The following is a 24263-nucleotide window of genomic DNA, read 5'->3' on the forward strand; positions in this document are numbered from 1 at the left end:
AGAGCATTATAGTACACAGTTGCATTGCACGACATCCGAGACAGAGGACACAATGACAATCAGAGACACTTATTTTGCACTTCTGGTGCTCTGCTGTGACTGTCATTGTAATCTCCAATCAAACCGAGTGTCATCACCACTGACACGCTACAATCTTTCATTGTGCTGCTTCCCGTCCCAGGATGCCCTTGATGTTTACAGAGAGGAGACGGTCTCAAGCGCCAGGGAGAAGAGTTTCTTCTCAGGCTCTAATGTATTCACACATGGATCTCAAAGAGGTGCTAGATTTGTCTGCACGGCCATGGGTTCTCATGCTCTAATGTATTCACACATGGATCTCAAAGAGGTGCTAGATTCGTCTGCACGGCCATGGGTTCTCAGGCTCTAATGTATTCACACATGGATCTCAAAGAGGTGCTAGATTCGTCTGCACGGCCATGGGATCTCAGGCTCTAATGTATTCACACATGGATCACAAAGAGGTACTAGATTCGTCTGCACGGCCATGGGTTCTCAGGCTCTAATGTATTCACACATGGATCTCAAAGAGGTACTAGATTCGATGGGTTCTCAGGCTTGTTAAAGCCAGACGCTCCTCCGTTTGATGTAATTAGGAACAAACACGTGATGTTGTCTTGGCTTTGATATCCTACCATGCACAGTTCCCAAGAGGGTCACACGAACACAACGTTCATCTCGACACACTTGTCTGTTTGAAAAGGGTTTGGCAGGCATGCATTGACAGGCTGTTCCCGATACAGTATACTTGACAGGCTACTTCTGATAGGGAGCTGACATTTCCAGATCAATACAGAACACGGCTTAGCCAATATGTATTTTTATAATACACTCATGCTGTAATGTAAGATGCATATCTTAACCACACATAGAATAACCACACATAGAATAACCACACATAGAATAACCTAATAGAAAATAAGGAATTATAATAATGCGGTTCATTACCCCATTCTAAAGAGATAAAATATGCAAGGAGGCACTCAATTGCCATCAGGTTAATTATCTGTGTTTCAGAGGCGCTGATGCGCTCACTTTAGGAGATGAATGAATTATGACTCTTATTTACTCCGGTTGAGGGTTTTCTGCACCATCAGAATTAAGTGTCATGCCCCGGGGTCTAGATATGGAGTGCAATGTGCAGTAGACGAGTAAGCACAGCGCACTACCAGAACAACAACAGCACAGACTGAACGGTTTGAAAAGGGGACAGGATATTTTGGCAATAGCTAAGTCATCATTTCCTTTGTCTTATTATTATTTATCTTTTACATGATTTACTCATGTGGAACAAAATAAGAGGTTTGCCAGACAAATGCAATAAGTACTGAGAAATTGTGAAGAGGCCAATTACTTTGCTAGTACTAGTACCACAGCAGAACAGATGCTACGTTAAAAAGTACTGTGTGTAAAAACATTTCGTGGACGTTGGATGGTTTGTTTACCGTCGTCGTTGCCCAGGTGGAAGTATCCATCAACGAGCGAGGCCCCATTGTTGAAGTGCTGAGTCATGTGATCCAGCCAGTTGGCCTCCACCCCTTTGACCCCCTCGTCACGGAGTTGAACCCTCAGCGGTACCTTCCCAGTGTAGTACTTCAGTTGGCCCTCACGGTCAGTCGGGTGGTTGAACAGGGCTAGCAGCTCCACCCCTGAGAACACAGAACAGTCCATCTCCATCGCTATAGATTGTGCTGACATAAAACATGCCACGCAACAGTGATTTATAATGTGACAGAGTTGATACCCCGTAACAGAGGTGATTTATGACACACAACAGAGTTGACTCATACCCCACAACGGAGGTGATTAATAACACATAACAAGAGTTGACTCGTCATTTTCCCACAATCCCCTACCAAAGGCTTGTGCCTCAATTGAAATGGTCCTCCTTTAATATGGACCAATGCATACACATTTGAATGGACTTTTGTTTTGGCAGCAGCCATTTAAATCATGTGTGGCATAATCTTCTCTTTTTAATGCTAATATCTGCCATCCCCATGTGAACCAGACGGAGGGCCAGAATGTGTTAGACTCCCACACACACGAAGACTCACAAAAGACACACACGCGCGCACACACGCACACACACACACACACACACACACACACACACACACACACACACACACACACACACACACACACACACACACACACACACACACACACACACACACACACACACACACACACACACACACACACACACACACACACACACACACACACACACACACACACACACTACATCAGAGGGGACCATGGTTCAGTTGCTCTGGTTTTCTGTCAGTCATTCAGTAAGACACCCAGGAAGAATGAATCATTTATAACCATTTCCTTTCTGCCACGTCTGACTGATGTGACAGCTGGCCACCTAATTCCCAAAATATTGTCATTTTCCACTCTTCAAAGCTACAGAATCACAACTGAATGACAAAAATGCATCACAACTCTCCCTGCATACGTTGGAGGAACTACAAACTTATTGAAAACCAAGTCATTACAACAAAGTCGCTCCACTAATCTTCATTTTTCTGTTTGTTTCCCACCAAAAAGAGTGCATTTAAATGAGGCTTTCACATGATATTAAAGTTGATGTTTACTCGTTCAAGGCCAGCGGTTCTGAGGGACTGCTAGCTTCACCATCCCACTAAATGCTCTGCGTCTGAAATGTGTCACAGACCGTTTATCATTTATGCTGACAGAGACCTGGCACTAATGCACCTGATTAAACCAGATAGCTCAATGGGAACGCATTTAAAGATGAGATAATCGTGGTAAAATGTATAACATACATTTTATAACAACACAATTTGTGGCATACGTTATTTCCATTTGATTGCTAGCTTTGTATGCAAAGGGTTAAACGTAAGTTACGGTAGAGGTATAACCTGGAGTTGAAGATAATCCAGGGACTCGTAACGCAACCGACTCAGCAATTTTAGCATCAGGGGCCTCAGAGTTAAACAAATATTTTATGATCGCCCTTGACTTGCCCTGAGAATTGGATGGCGATAACACACAGTAGGGTGTATTGGCTATTGAGACCTGCCAGGCTACAGTCACATGGAAAATATCAGATGACAGGCCTGCTATGAGACGATACCTTGTGTGGTCCAATCATTTGAGAAAATTGACGACTAACGAGTAAACGAGCGCCTGAACGCAATTACAACATTCCAAATGGGTCCCTTTAAAAGTCTGGCCTGATGGATGCCTGTCCAAGTGACAAGGTCAGGCCCATAATCCTAACTGATAATGTGTACTGTGCAGAACCACTGTTGAACATGACAGCATCTGTTCTGCTAATCCACCCTCCTCAACACTGATTTAATGAGGACTAACAGTCCCCGGACAGCTTTCTCTGCAACATGATTTTTAGTTGGAGAGTGGTAAGAGGTAACACCAATACTGATGTGTGTGAGTGACCATTGTGATGTTTGTCCAGTCTGTCTTTTTATATACCATCACTTCCTCCTCTCACACCTGTGATCCCACAGAAATGTTCTCAGCACTTGTTTCTATAACCAATCATTTTAGAGCATGTCAGTTTCATGTCCCAGTTTCACTTCTGACTGTTGGCTTGTGACCCTGTTCCCTATTCTGCTGTTGTTTACTGTACACCTCCAGAATCAGAAGTCAGGAGGATTATAGGGGCAAAGCCACCCAGAACTGAGACTGTGAGAGCATTAGCGAAGAGGACAAGGGCACTTGGCACATGGTCACACACCATGCTGGCTATGCTGTGGTGGTGGTGTGGACTGTGGAGGTTTGGGGATGAGGGAGGAGGCTGAATGAGGTGGGGGGGTTATCTCACTGTAATACACACTGGAGGGACGTCCAGACGGACCAGGGTGCTGTGTCTACAGGGAGCCACATACACAGGGGTGCATTCAACACGCACGCGCACACACACGCACTCACGCACGCGCGCGCACACACACACACACGCACACGCACACACGCACACGCACAGAGGGGTGTATTCAACACACATGCACATTTCATGACCACGTTTTCCAACTGGGTTTGAAAGAGAATGTGTGTGAGAGAGAAGAGCCGTCCATCTGGTATTCTAAGATGCTGAAATATGCTAATTGAATCCCACTTTATGCTGCCCCACAGTGTGAGGAAATTGAAGAACCATTTATGCTGTTTCAAGTTGAATCTTGCCTGGCACACTGTATATGAATCCAATTACATAGTAACGAATGGAAATCTGACAATACTCACCACTGGCTCTCTGAGTGTGACAGCTTGGTTTCTCCTTCAGTTCCACAAAGTTTGTCTTGTTATTGTTGTGTGTCAGTGTGTCTTCCACTATAACATCCTGATCATGATCTTGCTCGCTCTCTGTGGATGGTGTTATGGGAAGAGAGGATCTTCCATCATGGTTGCTTTCCCCGACAGCAGTCTCACTCCCCCCCGTGTCCCTAGTCTGGTCCTCCCCACCCTTACATAAGGAGCCTTGGTCCTCACCGCCCCCAGTGTCCATCGCCTGCTCCTGGGCTCCTGGTTCTCCATTGGTCCGGGGGCTAGTGGGGCTCCGGCTGCTCAGGGAGCCTAGCACGGAACTGGGGCTGGAGTGGAGGGAGAGGGAGGGCGTCTCTGGTTCTCTGGTCTGGGTACCTCGTAACCCACACGGCTCCTGGATGAAGCCCACAAACATGACCCCCTGGTCTGCAGCCTCCTGGATCTGCTGGAGAGACAGAGAGCAAACAACCGCCTTAGAGAGATCGGTGGACGACCTGACTTTTACAAATACTATTTAATTATACCAACCATTCATACTGTATGCTCTGTTTATGATGGACTGTCATTTAAGCTCATGTTGGCTAATCATGAGCAAGATCAACGTCTTAGCTAGTGCTCAATGGACTTTCTAAAAAATGTGTGATAACCTTGAAACACAATCTAGAACATAAGCCCACATTGTTAAGTTATACCATTACCATGGCTATTTTTCCCCCTGAATTTCCCTAATTTACTCCCTATTTTATCAACCAAATGTATTCCAGGGGAACTGTTTACATACCTGGTATTAGCATATAATTATAGAGCCACTCCCCCTCCCTCCACCCCTCTTCCCAGCATCAGCCATTCAAATTGAATTGCAATGGCTCCAGCCCTGGCAGGACTGCATCCCAAATCAAGCATTGCTTTTCCCATTTCATTGTCATCTGGCATTTTATGTCAATATTGTGATTTTCCATCAAAATGAAATTGAAATGTTAACTGTCAAGCAGTGTTAATGATGCCATTCTCCATTCACATTCGGTCATAAGATCCAGCCAGAGGCTGTACATTCTGCTATCTGCAGCCGGGGACCAGGAGATTCCAAATCAAATCAGCATGGGTGCCATATCACAGGTTATCCTCTACGAAATTAAATTGTAAAACAGTCACATCGTTTCCTAGCTAGATTGTTTAATATCTATCGAACGTTCGCTCAGCACTTGCACATTTGTTTTCCCAGCCAAATTGCAAAATGGAATTGCCAAGATGAAAAGAAAAATACTTCATCTCATTTGAGGGTAACGTTGCCAGTAAATGAGGGAGAGGGATCATTTCTACTGTTGTGTGTGTGTGTTAACTCAGGTGTGAAGCTAATGGATAGCCTTTGAAATGGTCCGCATTGAATGGAAAATCACACTACTGTGTATTGCACGTGCTCGGGTCAGAGAAACAGGTAAACGTCCAGTTTCTGTTACATTGCTATTTATAATGACACGTCTCTCTGCCTTTAATAGACGTCTGTGATATCTCCTAATATGGTCATGGCCATCAGCTTGCTTGAGAATGAGAGCAGGCCTCTGTAAAGACTTTCACATTCCAGTTCTACATAGGCTACATATTTCCTAGAGCGAGTGTTCCAGGAGCCGAGAGTTTGAAGGTCCGAATGAAACTCTGGTCCTCAGGCGACTGGCCGGCTGAACTGATAACCCATTTCCACTCGCCAATGTGTTATTAAAACTAAGAGCCGTCTCGTCTACTGGCTGTGGAAAGCAAGTCAAGATAAAGACAACAAATATGTTTTTGCCCACAAAGTCTTTAGGACCTATAGGCTGGTCAGTTGTGTCCGTGATCTGAGTCCACTATACCCTTTTCACGCTATCCTGCCACCTGAACAAAACTGTGCCGACTTAACATTTTCGTTCACGTCGATGTCCTTTCCAGCACAGTTGTGGATGCCTAACCAGTAACCTGGCCAGCTCAGTACAGCTTGGCTTGGCTCAGCTCGTCTCAATGGTATAACAGGGCCTTATCTGAGGCTCACCTTCTTGACATAGCCCTGGATGAGCTCAGGGGTGGGCACCTGGTCGGTAGACAGACACTGCTCCAGCTGCAGACGGTAAGGAGCACAGCTCGACTGGCTCTTCTCCAACCTGCAGTAGCAGCCCGCACAGCAGGAGAGAGAGGAGCAACACATTTCAGCCACAGTCATTTCAGTCTTACAAGATACAGACATATACCACATTCAGTAATACATATCTGAAATGGTTGCACATTGAAATCCTTGGAAATTAAGTATTTATGGATTTATGCAAAGAATGTATGCACATCCATATGAATAAATCACATATGAGCCATGTTAATGTAATTGTTGGCCTGTATGACAAAAAAAGAAGCACTTATCAGGATTGAAAGGGGAACATTAGGGTGCGATAGGAAACTCAATGAAATACAAATCTAGTCTTGTTTTTCCACTTATCAGTATTGTGGGTGGATGGAATCTATTTCTATGTATTTTTCTATTTTCTCTGGAGGAAATCCTACAGTTAGCCCTGGGGGAGGCCAATGCCCCAGCTTCCATCGCTCTGCTTCACCTCTCATCCTGTTGACAACACGGATGGGGCCCTTCCACCCTCGCCACAGCGCGCGTGTGTATGTGTGTGTAATGAGACTTTAAACATGATCACATGCAGCCCAGACCTAGCTCGCTCTCTCTGTCACGCGCACTTCACAACACAGCGGGAACAGGAGTCATCTTTCACATTCAACAACAGCCCTACAGAATTCAGACGTCACGGTCACGCCAGTCCCCCATCATTATTCAACTTATCCCAGATCAAATGTCAGTGGCAAACTGTGTCAAGGAAAATCTGCACATTGGATGCTCTGAATCAGGTAGAGGTTTTTGCAAACGTGCTGTGAATTTGCACAGTTCCGTGAAGCCTCAACATAAAAGGAAAACCGCTGAATTCTTGCTGTTCGTTTTTCCACGTTCTCTTATTGGAAATCATGAAAAGCAGATTGGATCTGTAAACCTGAGGAGGGCTCAAATCCATAAAGGACAAATGGGAGTAAAGTACATTCAAAATGTCTCCCATCGCCTCCCTAGAGGCACGGACTTCTTTAAAAAAAATAAATCACCTGCAGTCCATTTTCTCGTGTGAAACAGGTAACTTGCATTCAACCCCACAGATCTGCTGTCAACCACCAGGCCACATGTGGCTAGAGTAAGTGTCAAACGCATGCCTGGCTCCAGCCTGCAGCTGGCCTGACTGCAGCCTCCTCCTGGGTGTACGTCTGCCGGACTTCCCACTCTCTATGCAGACTGCTGCTGCTGCTGCTATCTATTCAGCTGCACTGTCAGTCAGGTTCAACCGTTCTAGGTTCTGTGTCCCTGACCACAGGGTGTATTAAAGGCACAGTCTGGGATTTGGAATCTAGAGATGGTTATTTGAATTCTTGATATGGTGGCGGAAGTTTGCTGAATCCCAGAATGTAGCTTTAAACCCAGAAGCCCCCACATTGGGCGCCAAAATTGCAATTCAAAAACCACAATCTCCATGACAACGGCTCGGTTAGGATCCACCATCGAACCTGTGATTAGCAATCTTTCATCCCTGGCCTTTAATAATAGAGCACATCTTTTCTAATGTCAGCTTTCACAGAGTCATGAATAATTTCATTGGACGAATGCCCTCTAATGGTTTCTGGTCCGTACAGCTCTCTCCCCGTGCGCATGTGAATTCTACAATTATCCAATAGATGATGAATATATCCCATCAGACACTTCCTGCTGAATTGTAACCCGGCTACGCTGCAACCAAATTGAACATTGGGAAATTTGACAGTTGACATTTTAAAATTAAAATGGTCCTATCCATTCTCTCTGTTCCGTAAGATTTGAGCAGGTTACCACGGTCACCGGTGACAAATCACAGTCAGAGAAAACAGGCTTTTAAAGTTATGGTCTACTTAAAGATGCACTCCAGGATCTTAAGCATAACAAATTCGGAACGTATGGTACAAATTGGATTGAAAACAACATTTGCAGGACATAAAATAGCATACAAAATGAACGACGTACTGTAGTACACAATTTGATGACATGGTACACAAATAAAGGGGACCACTTTTGGCTCGTGAGCGCCACTTTCAAAACTACCGGCTGAAATTATACAAAAGTTTGAGAGTGTATCTTGAACCGACTAGCAGTTCCAGGTGAGTGTTTAACATGAACACTACTGGCTCCCAGCTCTATATAAGCAACCTGCCCCTGTGTAATTCCTGGCTCTAGAAGCTTCTGCAATGTCACACTACTGTGCAGCTATATCCTTGTTCACTGATGCTTTACAATTGAGGCTAATACTGTAGAAAATTGGCTGGGATTGTATCCAAAGAGACATGGTGTGCATACTAAACACAGCACATCCAGCTGCTGCTAAGCATAGCCTAGCTGCTGTTCTTGTTCTGGTCCCTGTTCCATCTCACACACACACACACACACACCTCTCCCCCTCTGTCTGTCTCTCCTTCTGTCTGTCTCAAGCTGACGCATAGCGCACTGCAGAGCGAAGAAGACACTTTTGGGTCTGTTTGCTTTGGAAGAGTGATGAATGGTTGCGCTGTCATCTGCAGTTTTCGCTCCCTGATTCAAGGGACTGACAAGGGAATAGGAAAGGAAGATGCTACCTGGTTGATAAAAATATATATATTATACCCCCCCCCTCCCACGGGCTGGTGCTGATGCGAGCAGCCGTCTCCACGGTGACAGACGCTGTGATAAAGCAGGACGGTTTGGCCGGAGCCATCAAAGGATGGCAGCCCTTTCCTCTTTCTAACTCCTGCTCTTTCACACTCCAGCTGTGATCTTGTTTTCTCTCTCCATGGTTTCTATTCTTCTCCTCATATTCCATTTTTTTCCTCCAGAGGAAGGCAACCATGTCGGTGTGTAAAAACCCCATGCTGCTGCCCATTCATCCATCCCTTTTCATACAGAATCAATATTTATGTGCTACCAGCATAGGATTATGGTCTAGAACTTGTTTGCGAGTGGTTTTTGTGTAGAGACAGTGGGAGAGAGGTGTGATGTATTTCCCTAGACCATAGGAGCTCATTAATGGGCACAGGCTGTCTTTAGAAAGAAGGCAAGAGCCACCTGAGTGGATGGATTGTTGTAGTTTACAACTAACTAAACCCTCCACCTGTACCAGCCAAATGGTTTGATCCTTTCAAGACAACACTAGGCAACCAGGAAACGCAAAACAAGAACAACAGGGCAAGGAGCCTAAACCCCAATATACTGAGGAATGTGCAGGAATTATTTGTCCATGTTTGGAATGACTTATTTAGGAATCTCGAGGTGAATTCCTGGATCATTATTCAACGAGGAGAGAGTCCGGGGATTTATGGAGTCTGACGTCACTGTCCGACCCCAGGGCTCTGGATCCACAAGAGAGAACAGACCAGGCCATAAAACACTGTTAAGAGGGGAGGGTGAGATGTTTAACTGCTGCCCATCTAACCTCTCTGTGGGGAAAGTGACTAGTGAGTGTCTGGTTCTACTTCACACAGGCAGTCATTCCCAGAGACAGAACTGTATGTGGCCTAACACACTCGGTAAACACGCATGAAACCGCTGTTCTTCATAGCAGCCAGCTGGTAGAACACGGGCCACGCGAGGCACGCCAGCCAGGGCTTCAGCCGGAAACCACCACCACCAGCCTCACCCCGCCATGCCCTTCACATAAAACCATACCCTGATCCAACCAAACTCTCACACAGGGTTTGCAACACTGACAGGGGCCAGGGTGGAGGGCAGATGTGGGGTGCAGCTGTGACTTTGGCCCATTCCACATGTTGGCCCGGAGCATCAAAAGCTTGGAAAGAGATTATTTGGTTCCTAACGTCCAAAATGACAGCCCTGTTACAGCTAGCCCAAAACAACAGCCCTGTGACAGCTATCCCAAAACAACCTCTGTAATACCCATGTCTACATCCATGTGGTAATATACATATTACGTAATGTCAAAGATGACGTAAACACAAGTGAATTGACCCTGGATAAGGCTTATGCTAATTATGTCAATGTAGGTGCTCTGAATAAGTGCAATGTGTATATACCCGTACCCATCATCGAGTCGGATCAGCACGGCCCTGTAGAGCTGGTGCTGGGGGCTGACTGCGTCAGAACCACAGGGATGAATGAAGGGGTGAACGGCAACCAGGGAGAAGCCCTGCTGGTACAGGTCTTGGAGCTGGGCTGGGAGCTCCCGCACAGACGAAAGACACAGTGTAGATGAGCCATCTGAAAGACAGGGAAGGAGACAAGGTACAGTTTCTGAAGAACATGTGTGTGATTGGTTCAGGTGTTTTGTCATGGTAGTGATAGTAATGACTGCGATAGTAGTATTAGTAGTAGTCCAGTCCAGTGAATGATACTCAAATTCAGCTAAACGTGATAAACAGAGAGGAGATTCCGCAACTTTTGGAGGACAATGGAATTCAGTAAATAAAAGCTTCTTTATTGTTAAAAGTAGAACCAAAGCGTTTCGGCTTTTGGATTTCTTTAGGACTTTAAAACACACACACAGGGAATGATCATGTACAACCAAGAAAAGTCTTACAAAAAGGTTACATTCAAATGGAATCTAGTGGAACTCATCCATGACCAGGTCAAATAGAGAAACAGAGAGAGGTCAACCATATTGCTAAACAGAAAACATCCCTATCAAATGTCATAATACTTTACTGCAGGACAACAACCCAAACGTAAGCAGGACCGGATGTCGGTGTTGATCCACGGGAGCATTTTCAGTTTGTTTTGGCAATTAGCATCATGCCTTTGGCTTTGGCTCCCTGGTCTGAGAGTTAATAAGACAGGATAGAAATCCAATCAAAGCTGATTGTTTAGCTCTATGACACGAGCCGCTTTCTGAGGAGAGCTTTGATGCCTTCTCGACAGGGCTTAACCTCCCAATAGGAGTGGTGAAGACAGACGCTTGGAATTAACAAGATAGTGGAGTCGCTGAGTGACCAGATATTTTGACGTGGGGGGGATAAGGAAGGGGGGGGGGGGGGGGGGAGGTTCTCTTCTTTTTTCCTTAAGCCTAGTTGTATCAGCACAATCCAAGCAGCTCAGCCAAGCCATCCACGGCTCCCAGAATGCACTGTGAGGCGACATTTAAAGCTGTCCAAACAGCTGGCCCGCGTGGGAAACAGTTAAGACAAAGAGCAGGATGGAGGGAAGGAGGAGGAGAGGAGGGGTGCAGAGTCTGGTTGTCTGTCTGTTTGATCTGTCACATGTGAAACAAGTTGTGGGAATGCCACTGCTGGTAATTGGAATCAGTGCGGCATAAAGTGGGAAGAAAAAGGCAAAGTCCATGGGAACGTCGGGAACGGAAAGTATATGAGAGGTCACGGTCAGGTCAGGGAAGGATCATTTGGTCACAGAGAAATATTCACAGCTTCATATCGCTGTATAAGACATCAACAAAGAAATGCTAAGGACAATATTAGCATAACTCTCACTGTAGCATTTGTGGTTGAATCGATGGTGGTTTATACACGGGTTCACTCAAATGAAATGATGAAAGTTACGGTGTTTTCCCAGTCAAACTACAAATCAAAAAGACTTACTGTGCCTGTTTCTATTTGCCAATTCCTTTGGTTGATAGATTTCACTTTTAACTGTGCATGTCTGTGAATTAATATAATAACTCAATTGTTCTACCAGTCTATAGTACACCACTGTAACACAATAGTATGTCTTACAATACATCAGGGCTTCCCCAAACTCAGTCCTGAATAACCAAGTCCTCATCGAGCTTTGATTATTTGAATCTGCTCTGTAGTGCGAGGGCAAAAAACTAAACGTGCACCCGGGGGGCCCCGGGCCCGAGTTTGGGAAACCCTGCAGTAAATCAACAGTACAACAATAGAGGAAAGGGGAGTAATGGAGCAAGCTTTGTATTGCCAACCAGGAAACAGCAGCATTGTGGAGGAGATTCAGTGAGGATCTGAAGTCTCTCCTGGGCATGGAACCAGAGGTCCATTGTGAAACAGCTCCAAAAAAAGCTTCTGTCCCCTCAGGCCAGTGACTGGTTGGCTAAAAATATCCACACATTTTCTCAATCACACTCTGTCCTACGCCAAAATACAGGAGCTCCCAGAGTTAAAAGGCATGACAGGGAAAAGAAATAGGCCACCCTCTCAAAATCTGCCCTACTGCCGTTGGAAATGTAATTAATCCTTCTGTGATTTTATTTTCCTGTTTTGTTGATTCAAACTCTTTGCCCTTTCCCTTGAGGCTTGGCTCTGTGCATGTATGCCGGGTCTGTGAGATGTAATAAGGTGACTAGAATTCTCTCTGAACACTCCATTGAGATGAGTAAATATAGAATATGGTTTTCATTAAGAGCCAATGGAAACACACCCATAGGGGTCTTCTTAAGTTGCCACTAATCGCTATAAGAGCTGCTCCTGAAATCTAATCCAAAAGCCTTTATACGGTGACCAACCGATATGTATATTTATCATTCAAACATAATGCAAGGTCTCACAAAAATGTGTGATGAGGTGAGAGCGTTTATTTGGCGATAAGACCCTGTTATCCATATTTAAAAAATTGCTTTTTTAGGTAGAGAAATTCAAATTTGATTCTGTGCAGTACATGTATGTATGTATGTATGTATGTATGTATGTATGTATGTATGTATGTATGTATGTATGTATGTATGTATGTATGTATGTATGTATGTATGTATGTATGTATGTATGTATGTATGTATGTATGTATGTATGTATGTATGTATGTATGTATGTATGTATGTATGTATGTACAGTTGAAGTCGGAGGTTTACATACACTTAGGTTGGAGTCATTAAAACATGTTTTTCAACCACTCCACAAATTTCATTTGATAGTTTTGGCAAGTTGGTTAGGACATCTACTTTGTGCATGACACAAGTAATTTTTCCAACAATTGTTTACAGATTATTTCACTTATAATTCACTGTATCACAATTCCAGTGGGTCAGAAGTTTACATACACTACGTTGACTGTGCCTTTAAACAGCTTGGAAAATTCCAGAAAATGATGTCATGGCTTCTGATAGGCTAATTGACATAATTTGAATCAATTGGAGGTGTACCTGTGGATGTATTTCAAGGCCTACCTTCAAACTCAGTGCCTCTTTGCTTGACATCAAGCAAAAAATCAAAATAAATCAGCCAAGACCTCAGAAAAAACATTGTAGACCTCCACAAGTCTGGTTCATCCTTGGGAGCAATTGTCAAACACCTGAAGGTACCACGTTCATCTGTACAAACAATAGTACGCAAGTATAAACACCATGGGACCACGCAGCCGTCATACCGCTCAGGAAGGAGACGCGTTCTGTCTCCTAGATATGAACGTTCTTTGGCGCGAAAAGTGCAAATAAATCCCAGAACAACAGCAAAGGACCATGTGAGGATACCGGAGGAAACGGGTACAAAAGTATCTATATCCACAGTAAAACGAGTCCTATATTGACATAACCTGAAAGGCCGCTCAGCAAGGAAGAAGCCACTGCTCCAAATCTACCATGAAAAAGCCAGACTAGAGTTTGTAACTGCACATGGGGACAAAGATTGTACTTTTTGGACAAATGTCCTCTTGTCTGATGAAACAAAAATAGAACTGGTTGGCCATAATGACCATCGTATGTTTGGAGGAAAAAGCGGGATGCTTGCAAGCCAAAGATCACCATCCCAACCGTGAAGCAAGGGGTGGCAGCATCATGTTGTGGGGGTGGCAGCATCATGTTGTGGGTGTGCTTTCCTGCAGGAGGGACCGGTGCACTTCACAAAATAGATGGACCCATGAGGAAGGGAAATTATATGGATATATTGAAGCAACATCTCAAGACATCAGTCAGGAAGTTAAAGCTTGGTTGCAAATGGGTCTTCCAAATGGACAATGACCCCAAGCATACTTCCAAAGTTGTGGAAAAATGGCCTAAGGACAACAAAGTCAAGGTATCGGATTGGCCATCACAAAGCCCTGACCTCAATCCACTAGATAATCTGTGGGTAGAACTGAAAAAGCGTGTCCGAGCAAGGAGGCCTACAAACCTGACTTAGTTACACCAGCTCTGTCAGGAGGAATAGGCCAAAATTCACCCAACTTATTGTGGGAAGCTTGTGGAAGGCTACCCGAAAGGCTTGATCCAAGTTAAACCATTTAAAGGCAATGCTACCAAATACTAATTGAGTGTATGTAAACTTCTGACCCACTGGGAATGTGATGAAAGAAATAAAGCTGAAATAAATCATCCTCTCTACTATTATTCTGACATTTAACATTCTTAAAATACAGTGGTGATCCTAACTGACCTAAGACAGGGACTTTTTACTGGGATTAAATGTCAGGAATTGTGAAAAACTGAGTTATTAAATGTAGTTGTCCAAGGTGCATGTAAACCTCTGACTTCAACTGTATATGTGTTTGTGTGTATTATATATATATATATATATATATATATATATAAATAATACACACAAATAATACACACACACACACACACACACACACACACACACACACACACACACATAGGCCTGCAATTCTTTCACAGTAATTATTGGGGATTTTGTTGCTTCTCTCACCATCTTCCTCCCTCTCCTGGGGGGCTAAATGCATTTGCAGTTTTGTGAAAAACAGAGTTTAAAAAGTACTTGGCTAAGGTGTATGTAAACTTCTGACTTCAAATGTATGTGTGTATATATATATATAAACCTGGCGTCTTGGAGTCACCAGGTTTCAAAAAGCACCATCAGACGGCTCCTCCACATCCACAGGCTCTTTGGAAGGGTTGCCAGAAGAAAGCCCTTTCTGACCACAAGCCAAACGTCATTTCAATTATAACTGGAAGAAGGTGCTCTGGTCAGATGAGGCTAAAATTGAACGTTTTGGTCAGATACAGCATCGGCATGTATGGCGTCAAAACAGAGATGCATACAAGGAGAGGCACCTCATACACACGGTGAAAGATGGTGGAGGGTCAGTGATGTTTGGGGCGGTTTTAATTCCAGATGTCCAGGGGCACTGGTTAAGATTGTTGGCATAATGAATTCCACCAAGTATCAGGCAATTTTGGCTGACAATCTGGTTGCCTCTGCCAGAAGGCTGGGACTTGGCCGTAGGTGGACTTTCCAACAAGACAATGACCCAAAACATACCTCAAGATCCACACAGAAATTGTTCTGTGACAACAAAATCAATGTTCTGCCATGGCCATGTCAGTCGCCGGACCTCAATCCAATCGAAAACCTGTGGGCGGAGTTGAAGAGGGCAGTTGATAAGCGCAAACCCAAGAATGTGAAGAATCTGCATAGAGGAATGGTCCAAAATCACTCCAAATGTGTTCCTTGACCTTGTCAAACATTACAGGAAAAGACTCCATGCTGTTATCCTTGCCAGAGGTGGTTGTACTAAATGAGGAGTGCCAATAATTATGAAACCTTGATTTTGGTGTAATGTATTTTGAATTAAATAATTGTATGATTTTGGTTGTATGAAATAATTGTATGATTGAAACATGAATAAAGTACAGTATTTCTCACATGTTGGTATTTTGAGTTTCTCTCTATAATTATATTGTTTATATTTTTTTAAGTATGTGCATTGCCAGTCAGGGGTGCCAGTCATTTTGGAGCACACTGTATATATCTCAAGTCAATGTTTGCGTTTAATATCGTAAATGTGAGGTCCCTTGTTTGAAAAGCCCATAGGCAGACTGAGGCAGTCTGGTTAACGTTATCAACAAATAGGAAACCAATTACTTTTCCCTTTTTTGAATTTATTTTAACTTACAATAACAGAAATAAAAAAATAATTGTACCTTGACAAATAATGAAAGAAAAGGCTCCTGGCTGACAGCCAATAAATTGGTTTTCTGGAAAATTCTGTTAGCACAGAGCCAAAACAAAAAAAATACTCCCATTTAATAATGAGGAGAAAACATAACGTGGGATTTTTTTTTTATTATCTGCTTCTCCAGGTTATGTACACACACAGGCCATATTAGGTGAAAATAAGTTTAACTGTTGGATACTATTTAGAAAAAGTTATTTTAGACCTTCTTTACATGGCAACTGCCTGACATTGACCACATGAATGCATTTTCTTGCGTGTGAGAGTCATCCTCAAGAACATGATCCAAACAAGTTTCAAATACTTTTCAATCATCTTGGTCCTACTACACAACACATTATAGTGATATACAGTGCTATCGGAAAGTATTCAGACCCCTTGACTTATTCTAAAATGTATTAAATAAAATAAAAATACTTACCAATCTACACAAAATACCCCACAATGACCAAGCGAAAAACATTTTTTATAAATCTTTGCAAATTTATAATAATAATAAAAAAATAAAAAACATATTTACATAAGTATTCAGCCCCGTTGCTATGAAGCTTGAAATTTACATTTACATTTACATTTAAGTCATTTAGCAGACGCTCTTATCCAGAGCGACTTACAAATTGGTGCATTCACCTTATGACATCCAGTGGAACAACCACTTTACAATAGTGCATCTAAATATTTTAAGGGGGGTGAGAAGGATTACTTTATCCTATCCTAGGTATTCCTTAAAGAGGTGGGGTTTCAGGTGTCTCCGGAAGGTGGTGATTGACTCCGCTGTCCTGGCGTCATGAGGGAGTTTGTTCCACCATTGGGGAGCCAGAGCAGCGAACAGTTTTGACTGAGCTGAGCGGGAACTGTACTTCCTCAGTGGTAGGGAGGCGAGCAGGCCAGAGGTGGATGAACGCAGTGCCCTTATTTGGGTGTAGGGCCTGATCAGAGCCTGGAGGTACTGAGGTGCCGTTCCCCTCACAGCTCCGTAGGCAAGCACCATGGTCTTGTAGCGGATGCGAGCTTCAACTGGAAGCCAGTGGAGAGAGCGGAGGAGCGGGGTGACGTGAGAGAACTTGGGAAGGTTGAACACTAGACGGGCTGCGGCGTTCTGGATGAGTTGTAGGGGTTTAATGGCACAGGCAGGGAGCCCAGCCAACAGCGAGTTGCAGTAATCCAGACGGGAGATGACAAGTGCCTGGATTAGGACCTGCGCCGCTTCCTGTGTGAGGCAGGGTCGTACTCTGCGGATGTTGTAGAGCATGAACCTACAGGAACGGGCCACCGCCTTGATGTTAGTTGAGAACGACAGTTTGTTGTCCAGGATCACGCCAAGGTTCTTAGCGCTCTGGGAGGAGGACACAATGGAGTTGTCAACCGTGATGGCGAGATCATGGAACGGGCAGTCCTTCCCGGGAGGAAGAGCAGCTCCGTCTTGCCGAAGTTCAGCTTGAGGTGGTGATCCGTCATCCACACTGATATGTCTGCCAGACATGCAGAGATGCGATTCGCCACCTGGTCATCAGAAGGGGGAAAGGAGAAGATTAATTGTGTGTCGTCTGCATAGCAATGATAGGAGAGACCATGTGAGGTTATGACAGAGCCAAGTGACTTGGTGTATAGCGAGAATAGGAGAGGGCCTAGAACAGAGCCCTGGGGGACACCAGTGGTGAGAGCGCGTGGTGAGGAGACAGATTCTCGCCACGCCACCTGGTAGGAGCGACCTGTCAGGTAGGACGCAATCCAAGCGTGGGCCGCGCCGGAGATGCCCAACTCGGAGAGGGTGGAGAGGAGGATCTGATGGTTCACAGTATCGAAGGCAGCCGATAGGTCTAGAAGGATGAGAGCAGAGGAGAGAGAGTTAGCTTTAGCGGTGCGGAGCGCCTCCGTGATACAGAGAAGAGCAGTCTCAGTTGAATGACTAGTCTTGAAACCTGACTGATTTGGATCAAGAAGGTCATTCTGAGAGAGATAGCGGGAGAGCTGACCAAGGACGGCACGTTCAAGAGTTTTGGAGAGAAAAGAAAGAAGGGATACTGGTCTGTAGTTGTTGACATCGGAGGGATCGAGTGTAGGTTTTTTCAGAAGGGGTGCAACTCTCGCTCTCTTGAAGACGGAAGGGACGTAGCCAGCGGTCAGGGATAAGTTGATGAGCGAGGTGAGGTAAGGGAGAAGGTCTCCGGAAATGGTCTGGAGAAGAGAGGAGGGGATAGGGTCGAGCGGGCAGGTTGTTGGGCGGCCGGCCGTCACAAGACGCGAGATTTCATCTGGAGAGAGAGGGGAGAAAGAGGTCAGAGCACAGGGTAGGGCAGTGTGAGCAGAACCAGCGGTGTTGTTTGACTTAGCAAACGAGGATCGGATGTCGTCGATCTTCTTTTCAAAATGGTTGACGAAGTCATCTGCAGAGAGGGGAGGAGGGGGGAGGGGGAGGAGGATTCAGGAGGGAGGAGAATGTGGCAAAGAGCTTCCTAGGGTTAGAGGCAGATGCTTGGAATTTAGAGTGGTAGAAAGTGGCTTTAGCAGCAGAGACAGAGGAGGAAAATGTAGAGAGGAGGGAGTGAAAGGATGCCAGGTCCGCAGGGAGGCGAGTTTTCCTCCATTTCCGCTCGGCCTTCCGGAGCCCTGTTCTGTGAGCTCGCATTGAGTCGTCAAGCCACGGAGCGGGAGGGGAGGACCGAGCCGGCCTGGAAGATAGGGGACATAGAGAGTCAAAGGATGCAGAAAGGGGAGGAGAGGAGGGTTGAGGAGGCAGAATCAGGAGATAGGTTGGAGAAGGTTTGAGCAGAGGGAAGAGATGATAGGATGGAAGAGGAGAGAGTAGCGGGGGAGAGAGAGCGAAGGTTGGGACGGCGCGATACCATCCGAGTAGGGGCAGTGTGGGAAGTGATGGATGAGAGCGAGAGGGAAAAGGATACAAGGTAGTGGTCGGAGACTTGGAGGGAGTTGCAATGAGGTTAGTGTAAGAACAGCATCTAGTAAAGATGAGGTCGAGCGTATTGCCTGCCTTGTGAGTAGGGGGGAAGGTGAGAGGGTGAGGTCAAAAGAGGAGAGGAGTGGAAAGAAGGAGGCAGAGAGGAATGAGTCAAAGGTAGACGTGGGGAGGTTAAAGTCGCCCAGAACTGTGAGAGGTGAGCCGTCCTCAGGAAAGGAGCTTATCAAGGCATCAAGCTCATTGATGAACTCTCCGAGGGGACCTGGAGGGCGATAAATGATAAGGATGTTAAGCTTGAAAGGGCTGGTAACTGTGACAGCATGAAATTCAAAGGAGGCGATAGACAGATGGGTAAGGGGAGAAAGAGAGAATGACCACATGGGAGAGATAAGGATCCCTATGCCACCACCCCGCTGACCAGAAGCTCTCGGGGTGTGCGAAACACGTGGGCGGACGAAGAGAGAGCAGTAGGAGTAGCAGTGTTATCTGTGGTGATCCATGTTTCTGTCAGTGCCAAGAAGTCGAGGGACTGGAGGGAGGCATAGGCTGAGATGAACTCTGCCTTGTTGGCTGCAGATCGGCAGTTCCAGAGGCTACCGGAGACCTGGAACTCCACGTGGGTCGTGCGCGCTGGGACCACCAGATTAGGGTGGCAGCGGCCACGCGGTGTGGAGCGTTTGTATGGTCTGTGCAGAGAGGAGAGAACAGGGATAGACAGACACATAGTTGACAGGCTACAGAAGAGGCTACGCTAATGCAAGGAGATTGGGATGACAAGTGGACTACACGTCTCGAATGTTCAGAAAGTTAAGCTTACGTAGCAAGAATCTTATTGACTAAAATTATTAAAAATGATACAGTACTGCTGAAATAGGCTAGCTGGCAGTGGCTGCGTTGTTGACTTTGTAGGCTAGCTGACAGTGGCTGCGTTGTTGACACTACACTAATCAAGTCGTTCCGTTGAGTGTAGTAGTTTCTACAGTGCTGCTATTCGGGGCTAGCTGGCTAGCTAGCAGTGTTGATTACGTTACGTTGCGTTAAAAGAACGACAATAGCTGGCTAGCTAACCTAGAAAATCGCTCTAAACTACACAATTATCTTTGATACACAGACGGCTATGTAGCTAGCTATGTAGCTAGCTACGATCAAACAAATCAAACCGTTGTGCTGTAATGAAATGAAATGAAAAATGTGATACTACCTGTGGAGCGAAGCGGAATGCGACCGGGTTGTTGAGTGCGGAAGTTCTATTCAGTAGACGTTGGCTAGCTGTTGGCTAGCTAGCAGTGTCTCCTACGTTAAGGACGACAAATAGCTGGCTAGCTAACCTCGGTAAATTAAGATAATCACTCTAAGACTACACGCTCTAAACTACACAATTATTTTGGATACGAAGACAGCAAAGACAACTATGTAGCTAGCTAACACTACACTAATCAAGTCGTTCAGTTGAGTGTAATAGTTTCTACAGTGCTGCTATTCGGTAGACGGTGGACGTTTGCTAGCTGGCTAGCTGCTGGGCAGATAGCAGTGTAGACTACGTTAGGACGACGAAATACGAAGTTGCAATAGAAGTGCTGACTGTTTCACTTTGTTGTCCTCTTTCTTTTCCTTTTTCTTCTGTCCTTCTTTTGTCCTTATTTTGTCTTCCTTTCTTCTGTTAACTAGATATTTTTTGTTGTTATTCTTTGTAAGCTAGCTAGCTTCTTCCAGGAGAGTCCCTAGCAACTGCTTAGCAACAAGTAAACAATTCTGCTAGCAATTCACCTAGCTAAGATAACTGTACAATTTTATGAAAAAAAAATAGTTAATTTTTCAAAAGCCTGTCTTGTTTAGTTTGTTCCTTGTTTTGTCTTCTATTGAGTCTTGCAGTTTTCTCTTGATTTTTTCGATGTACTTCACTCTAAAAAAACATTTAAATCTCAATAAATACAGGAGCTCATTTTTCAGCAGCTGCTCAATTTAGAACTCCGGAAAATTGAGCTCAAGTGCATCCTGTTTCCATTGATCATCCTTGAGATGTTTCTACTCCTTGACTAGAGTCCACCTGTGATAAATTCAATTGATTGGACATGATTTGGAAAGGCACACACCTGTCCATATAAGGTCCCACAGTTGACAGTGAAAAACCAAGCCATGAGGTGGAAGGAATTGTCCGTAGAGCTCAGAGACGGGATTGTGTTGAGGCACAGATCTGGGGAAGGGTAGCAAAACATTTCTGCAGCATTGATGGTCCCCAAGTGGCATTCATCATTCTTAAATTGAAGAAGTTTGGAACAACCAAGACTCCCCCTAGAGCTGGCCGCCTGACCAAAATGAGCAATCGGGGGAGAAGGGCCTAGGTCAGGGAGGTGACCAAGAACCCATTGGCCACTATGACAGAGCTCCAGAGTTCCTCTGTGGAGATGGTTGTCCTTCTGGAAGGTTCTCCCATCTCTGCGGCACTCCACCATCAGGCCTTTATGGTAGAGTGGCCAGATGGAAGCCACTCCTCAGTAAACGGGACATGACAGCCCGCATGGAGTTTGCCAAAAGGCACCTAAAGGACTCTCAGACCATGAGAAACAAGATTCTCTGGTCTGTTGAAACCAAGATTGAACTCTATGGCCTGAAGGCCAACTGTCACGTCTGGAGGAACGTGGCACCATTCCTACGGTGAAGCATGGGGGTGGCAGCATAATGCTGTGGGGATGTTTTTCAGCGGAAGAGACTGAGAGACTAGTCATGATCGAGGGAAAGGTGAACGGCGCAATGTACGGATAGATCCTTAATGAAAACCTGTTCCAGAGCATTCTGGACCTCAGACTGGGGCAAGGATTCACCTTCCAACAGGACAACAACCCTCAGCACACAGCCAAGATAAAGTAGGAGTGGCTTAGGGACAAGTCTCTGAATGTCCTTGACTGGCCTAGCCAGAATGCTACGAACAATTCCTTCGACCTCATGGCTTGGTAAGCATTTCACGGTAAAGGGCTGTACCGGTTGTATTCGGCACGTGTGAATAATAAAATTTTATTTTACTTGAACCCGATCGAACATCTCCGGGGAGACCTGAAAATAGCTGTGCAGCGACACTCGCCATCCAACCTGACAGAGCTTGAGAGGATCTGCAGAGAAGAATGGGAGAAACAGGTGTGCCAAACTTGTTGCATCATACCCAAGAAGACTCGAGTCTGTAATCACTGACAAAGGTGTTTCAACAAAGTACTGAGTAAAGGGTCTGAGTATTGTGTAAATGTAATATTTCAGTGTTTTCTATTTATCAATTTGCAAAAATTTCTAAAAACCTGTTTTTGCTTTGTCATTATGGTGTATTGTGTGTAGATTGATGAGGAAAAAATTAATGAATCCATGTTAGAATAAGGCTGTAACGTAACAAAATGTGGAAAAGGGGTCAGAATACTTTCAGAATGCACTGTATGTTTCACCTGGGCTGTATGTTTCACCTGGGCTGTATGTTTCACCTGGGCTGTATGTTTCACCTGGGCTGTATGTTTCACCTGGGCTTTATGTTTCACCTGGGCTTTATGTTTCACCTGGGCATCCACACCCATAGACTTTTTCACATTTTGTTGTCTGTCTTACAGCCTGAATATTAAATTACTTAAATTTAGATTTGTGTCACTGGCCCACACACAAAACCCCATAATGTCAAAGTGGAATTGCCTGCAAGGTCCCTCAGTCAAGCAGTGAATTTCAAACACAGATTCAACCACAAAGACCAGGGAGGTTTTCCAATGCTTTGCAAACAAGGGCGTATAGTGGTAGATGGGTAAAAAAAAAAGAAGCAGACATTGAATATCCCTTTGAGCATGGTGAAGTTATTCATTACACTTCGGATGGTGTATCAATACACCCAGTCACTACAAAGATACAGGCGTCCTTCCTAACTCAGTTGCCGGAGAGGAAGGAAACAGCTCAGGGATTTCACAATGAAGCCAATGGTGACTAAAACAATTACAGAGTTTAATGGCTGTGATAGAAAACTGAGGATGGATCAACAACATTGTAGTAACACTGTCATGACCCATATACTTACACCTGTGTGACATACAGTATATTGCGTTATTTTATGGCTGGTTATGACACCTACATAAGAGTTTCAAAACCCACATAAATGCAAATGTCTTTTTTCCCTGCCAAGACGTTTCCTTTTGTCTGAAAGTTTGTTTCTTACATCCTTTGTTGTTGTAATGAATATTTTAAGTGTTTTTACACTTTATTTCACTATCAAGAAGTAGTCTGACCATCCTGTGTCACTTTAGTTGGACTAAGAAAATACACTTTATGAAACTGTCATCATATCAGTCATCAGTCAAAAAGAGGGTGTCTTGTCCTGCTCCTGAAATATGCCCCTGCATTCATCCCAGTTATCAGCAACATACTATTGGGGTAGGTGCATATCTGACATCAATGTGTGCGCAATTACAATGATAATTCAATATGGTCAATTTCAGAAAATATTATATAAAAATACTGTTGACATGTAGGCAATGGTGTAATGGAATATTTTGCCTTGTGTGGTAGGGTTTGTGTTTTGACACTTATGTAGGTGTCATAACCAGCCATAAAATAATGCAATATGTCACAACAGGTCTTAATATATCATGACAGTGTTATGACTATATTGTGTGTTATGACGCTAGGTGTCAAGTAAAGTGATACCAAAATAGCTGTCTAGAATTTCTTATTTTATTATGTGCAAATATTGTACAATCCAGGTGTGCAAAGCTCTTAGAGACTTATCCAGAAAGACTCAGCTGTAATCACTGCCAAAAGTGATTCTAACATATATGGACTCTGGGGTGTGAATACTTATGCAAATGAGATATTCCTGAATTTCATCATCAATACGTTTGCAAACATTTCTAAAAACATGTTTTTACTTTGTCATTATGGGATATTGTGTGTAGATAAATATTTAATCCATTTTGAATTCAGGATGTAACGCAACAAAATGTGGAATAAGTCAAGGGGTATGAATAACTTTTTGATGGCACTGTAAATGTAACATATTATACAACGGTGGGTCTAATCCTGAATGCTGATGGGTTAAAACTGCATTCCAGCCGATGTCTATCCACAAGTTACCACAGACTAAATCTATGATGTTAAAATGCCCGTTTACTCCATTCCATCTGACTGCGCAATCTGCTGTCTCATCAACCCAGCCAG

At 44.4% G+C, this 24263-nt stretch overlaps 1 protein-coding gene across 3 annotated transcripts in view; it reads right to left on the reverse strand.

Annotated features, from left to right (window-relative positions):
• Positions 1-24263, reverse strand: part of LOC124005417 (raftlin-like) — a 69934-nt gene that overhangs the window by 24906 nt on the left and 20765 nt on the right. For 2 of the 3 annotated variants that reach the window (XM_046314660.1, XM_046314661.1), the window contains exons 3-6: positions 10381-10558; positions 6299-6407; positions 4255-4720; positions 1464-1667 (exon numbers count right to left, since the gene is read on the reverse strand). In XM_046314660.1, coding sequence (XP_046170616.1) covers positions 1464-1667; positions 4255-4720; positions 6299-6407; positions 10381-10558 — 957 coding nt within the window. The remainder of the gene's footprint in view (positions 1-1463; positions 1668-4254; positions 4721-6298; positions 6408-10380; positions 10559-24263) is intronic. The other variant, XM_046314662.1, reaches the window with a different exon arrangement.

This window comes from Oncorhynchus gorbuscha, linkage group LG19, assembly GCF_021184085.1.
Source record: "Oncorhynchus gorbuscha isolate QuinsamMale2020 ecotype Even-year linkage group LG19, OgorEven_v1.0, whole genome shotgun sequence".
In the NCBI taxonomy this organism is placed as follows: Eukaryota; Metazoa; Chordata; class Actinopteri; order Salmoniformes; family Salmonidae; genus Oncorhynchus; species Oncorhynchus gorbuscha.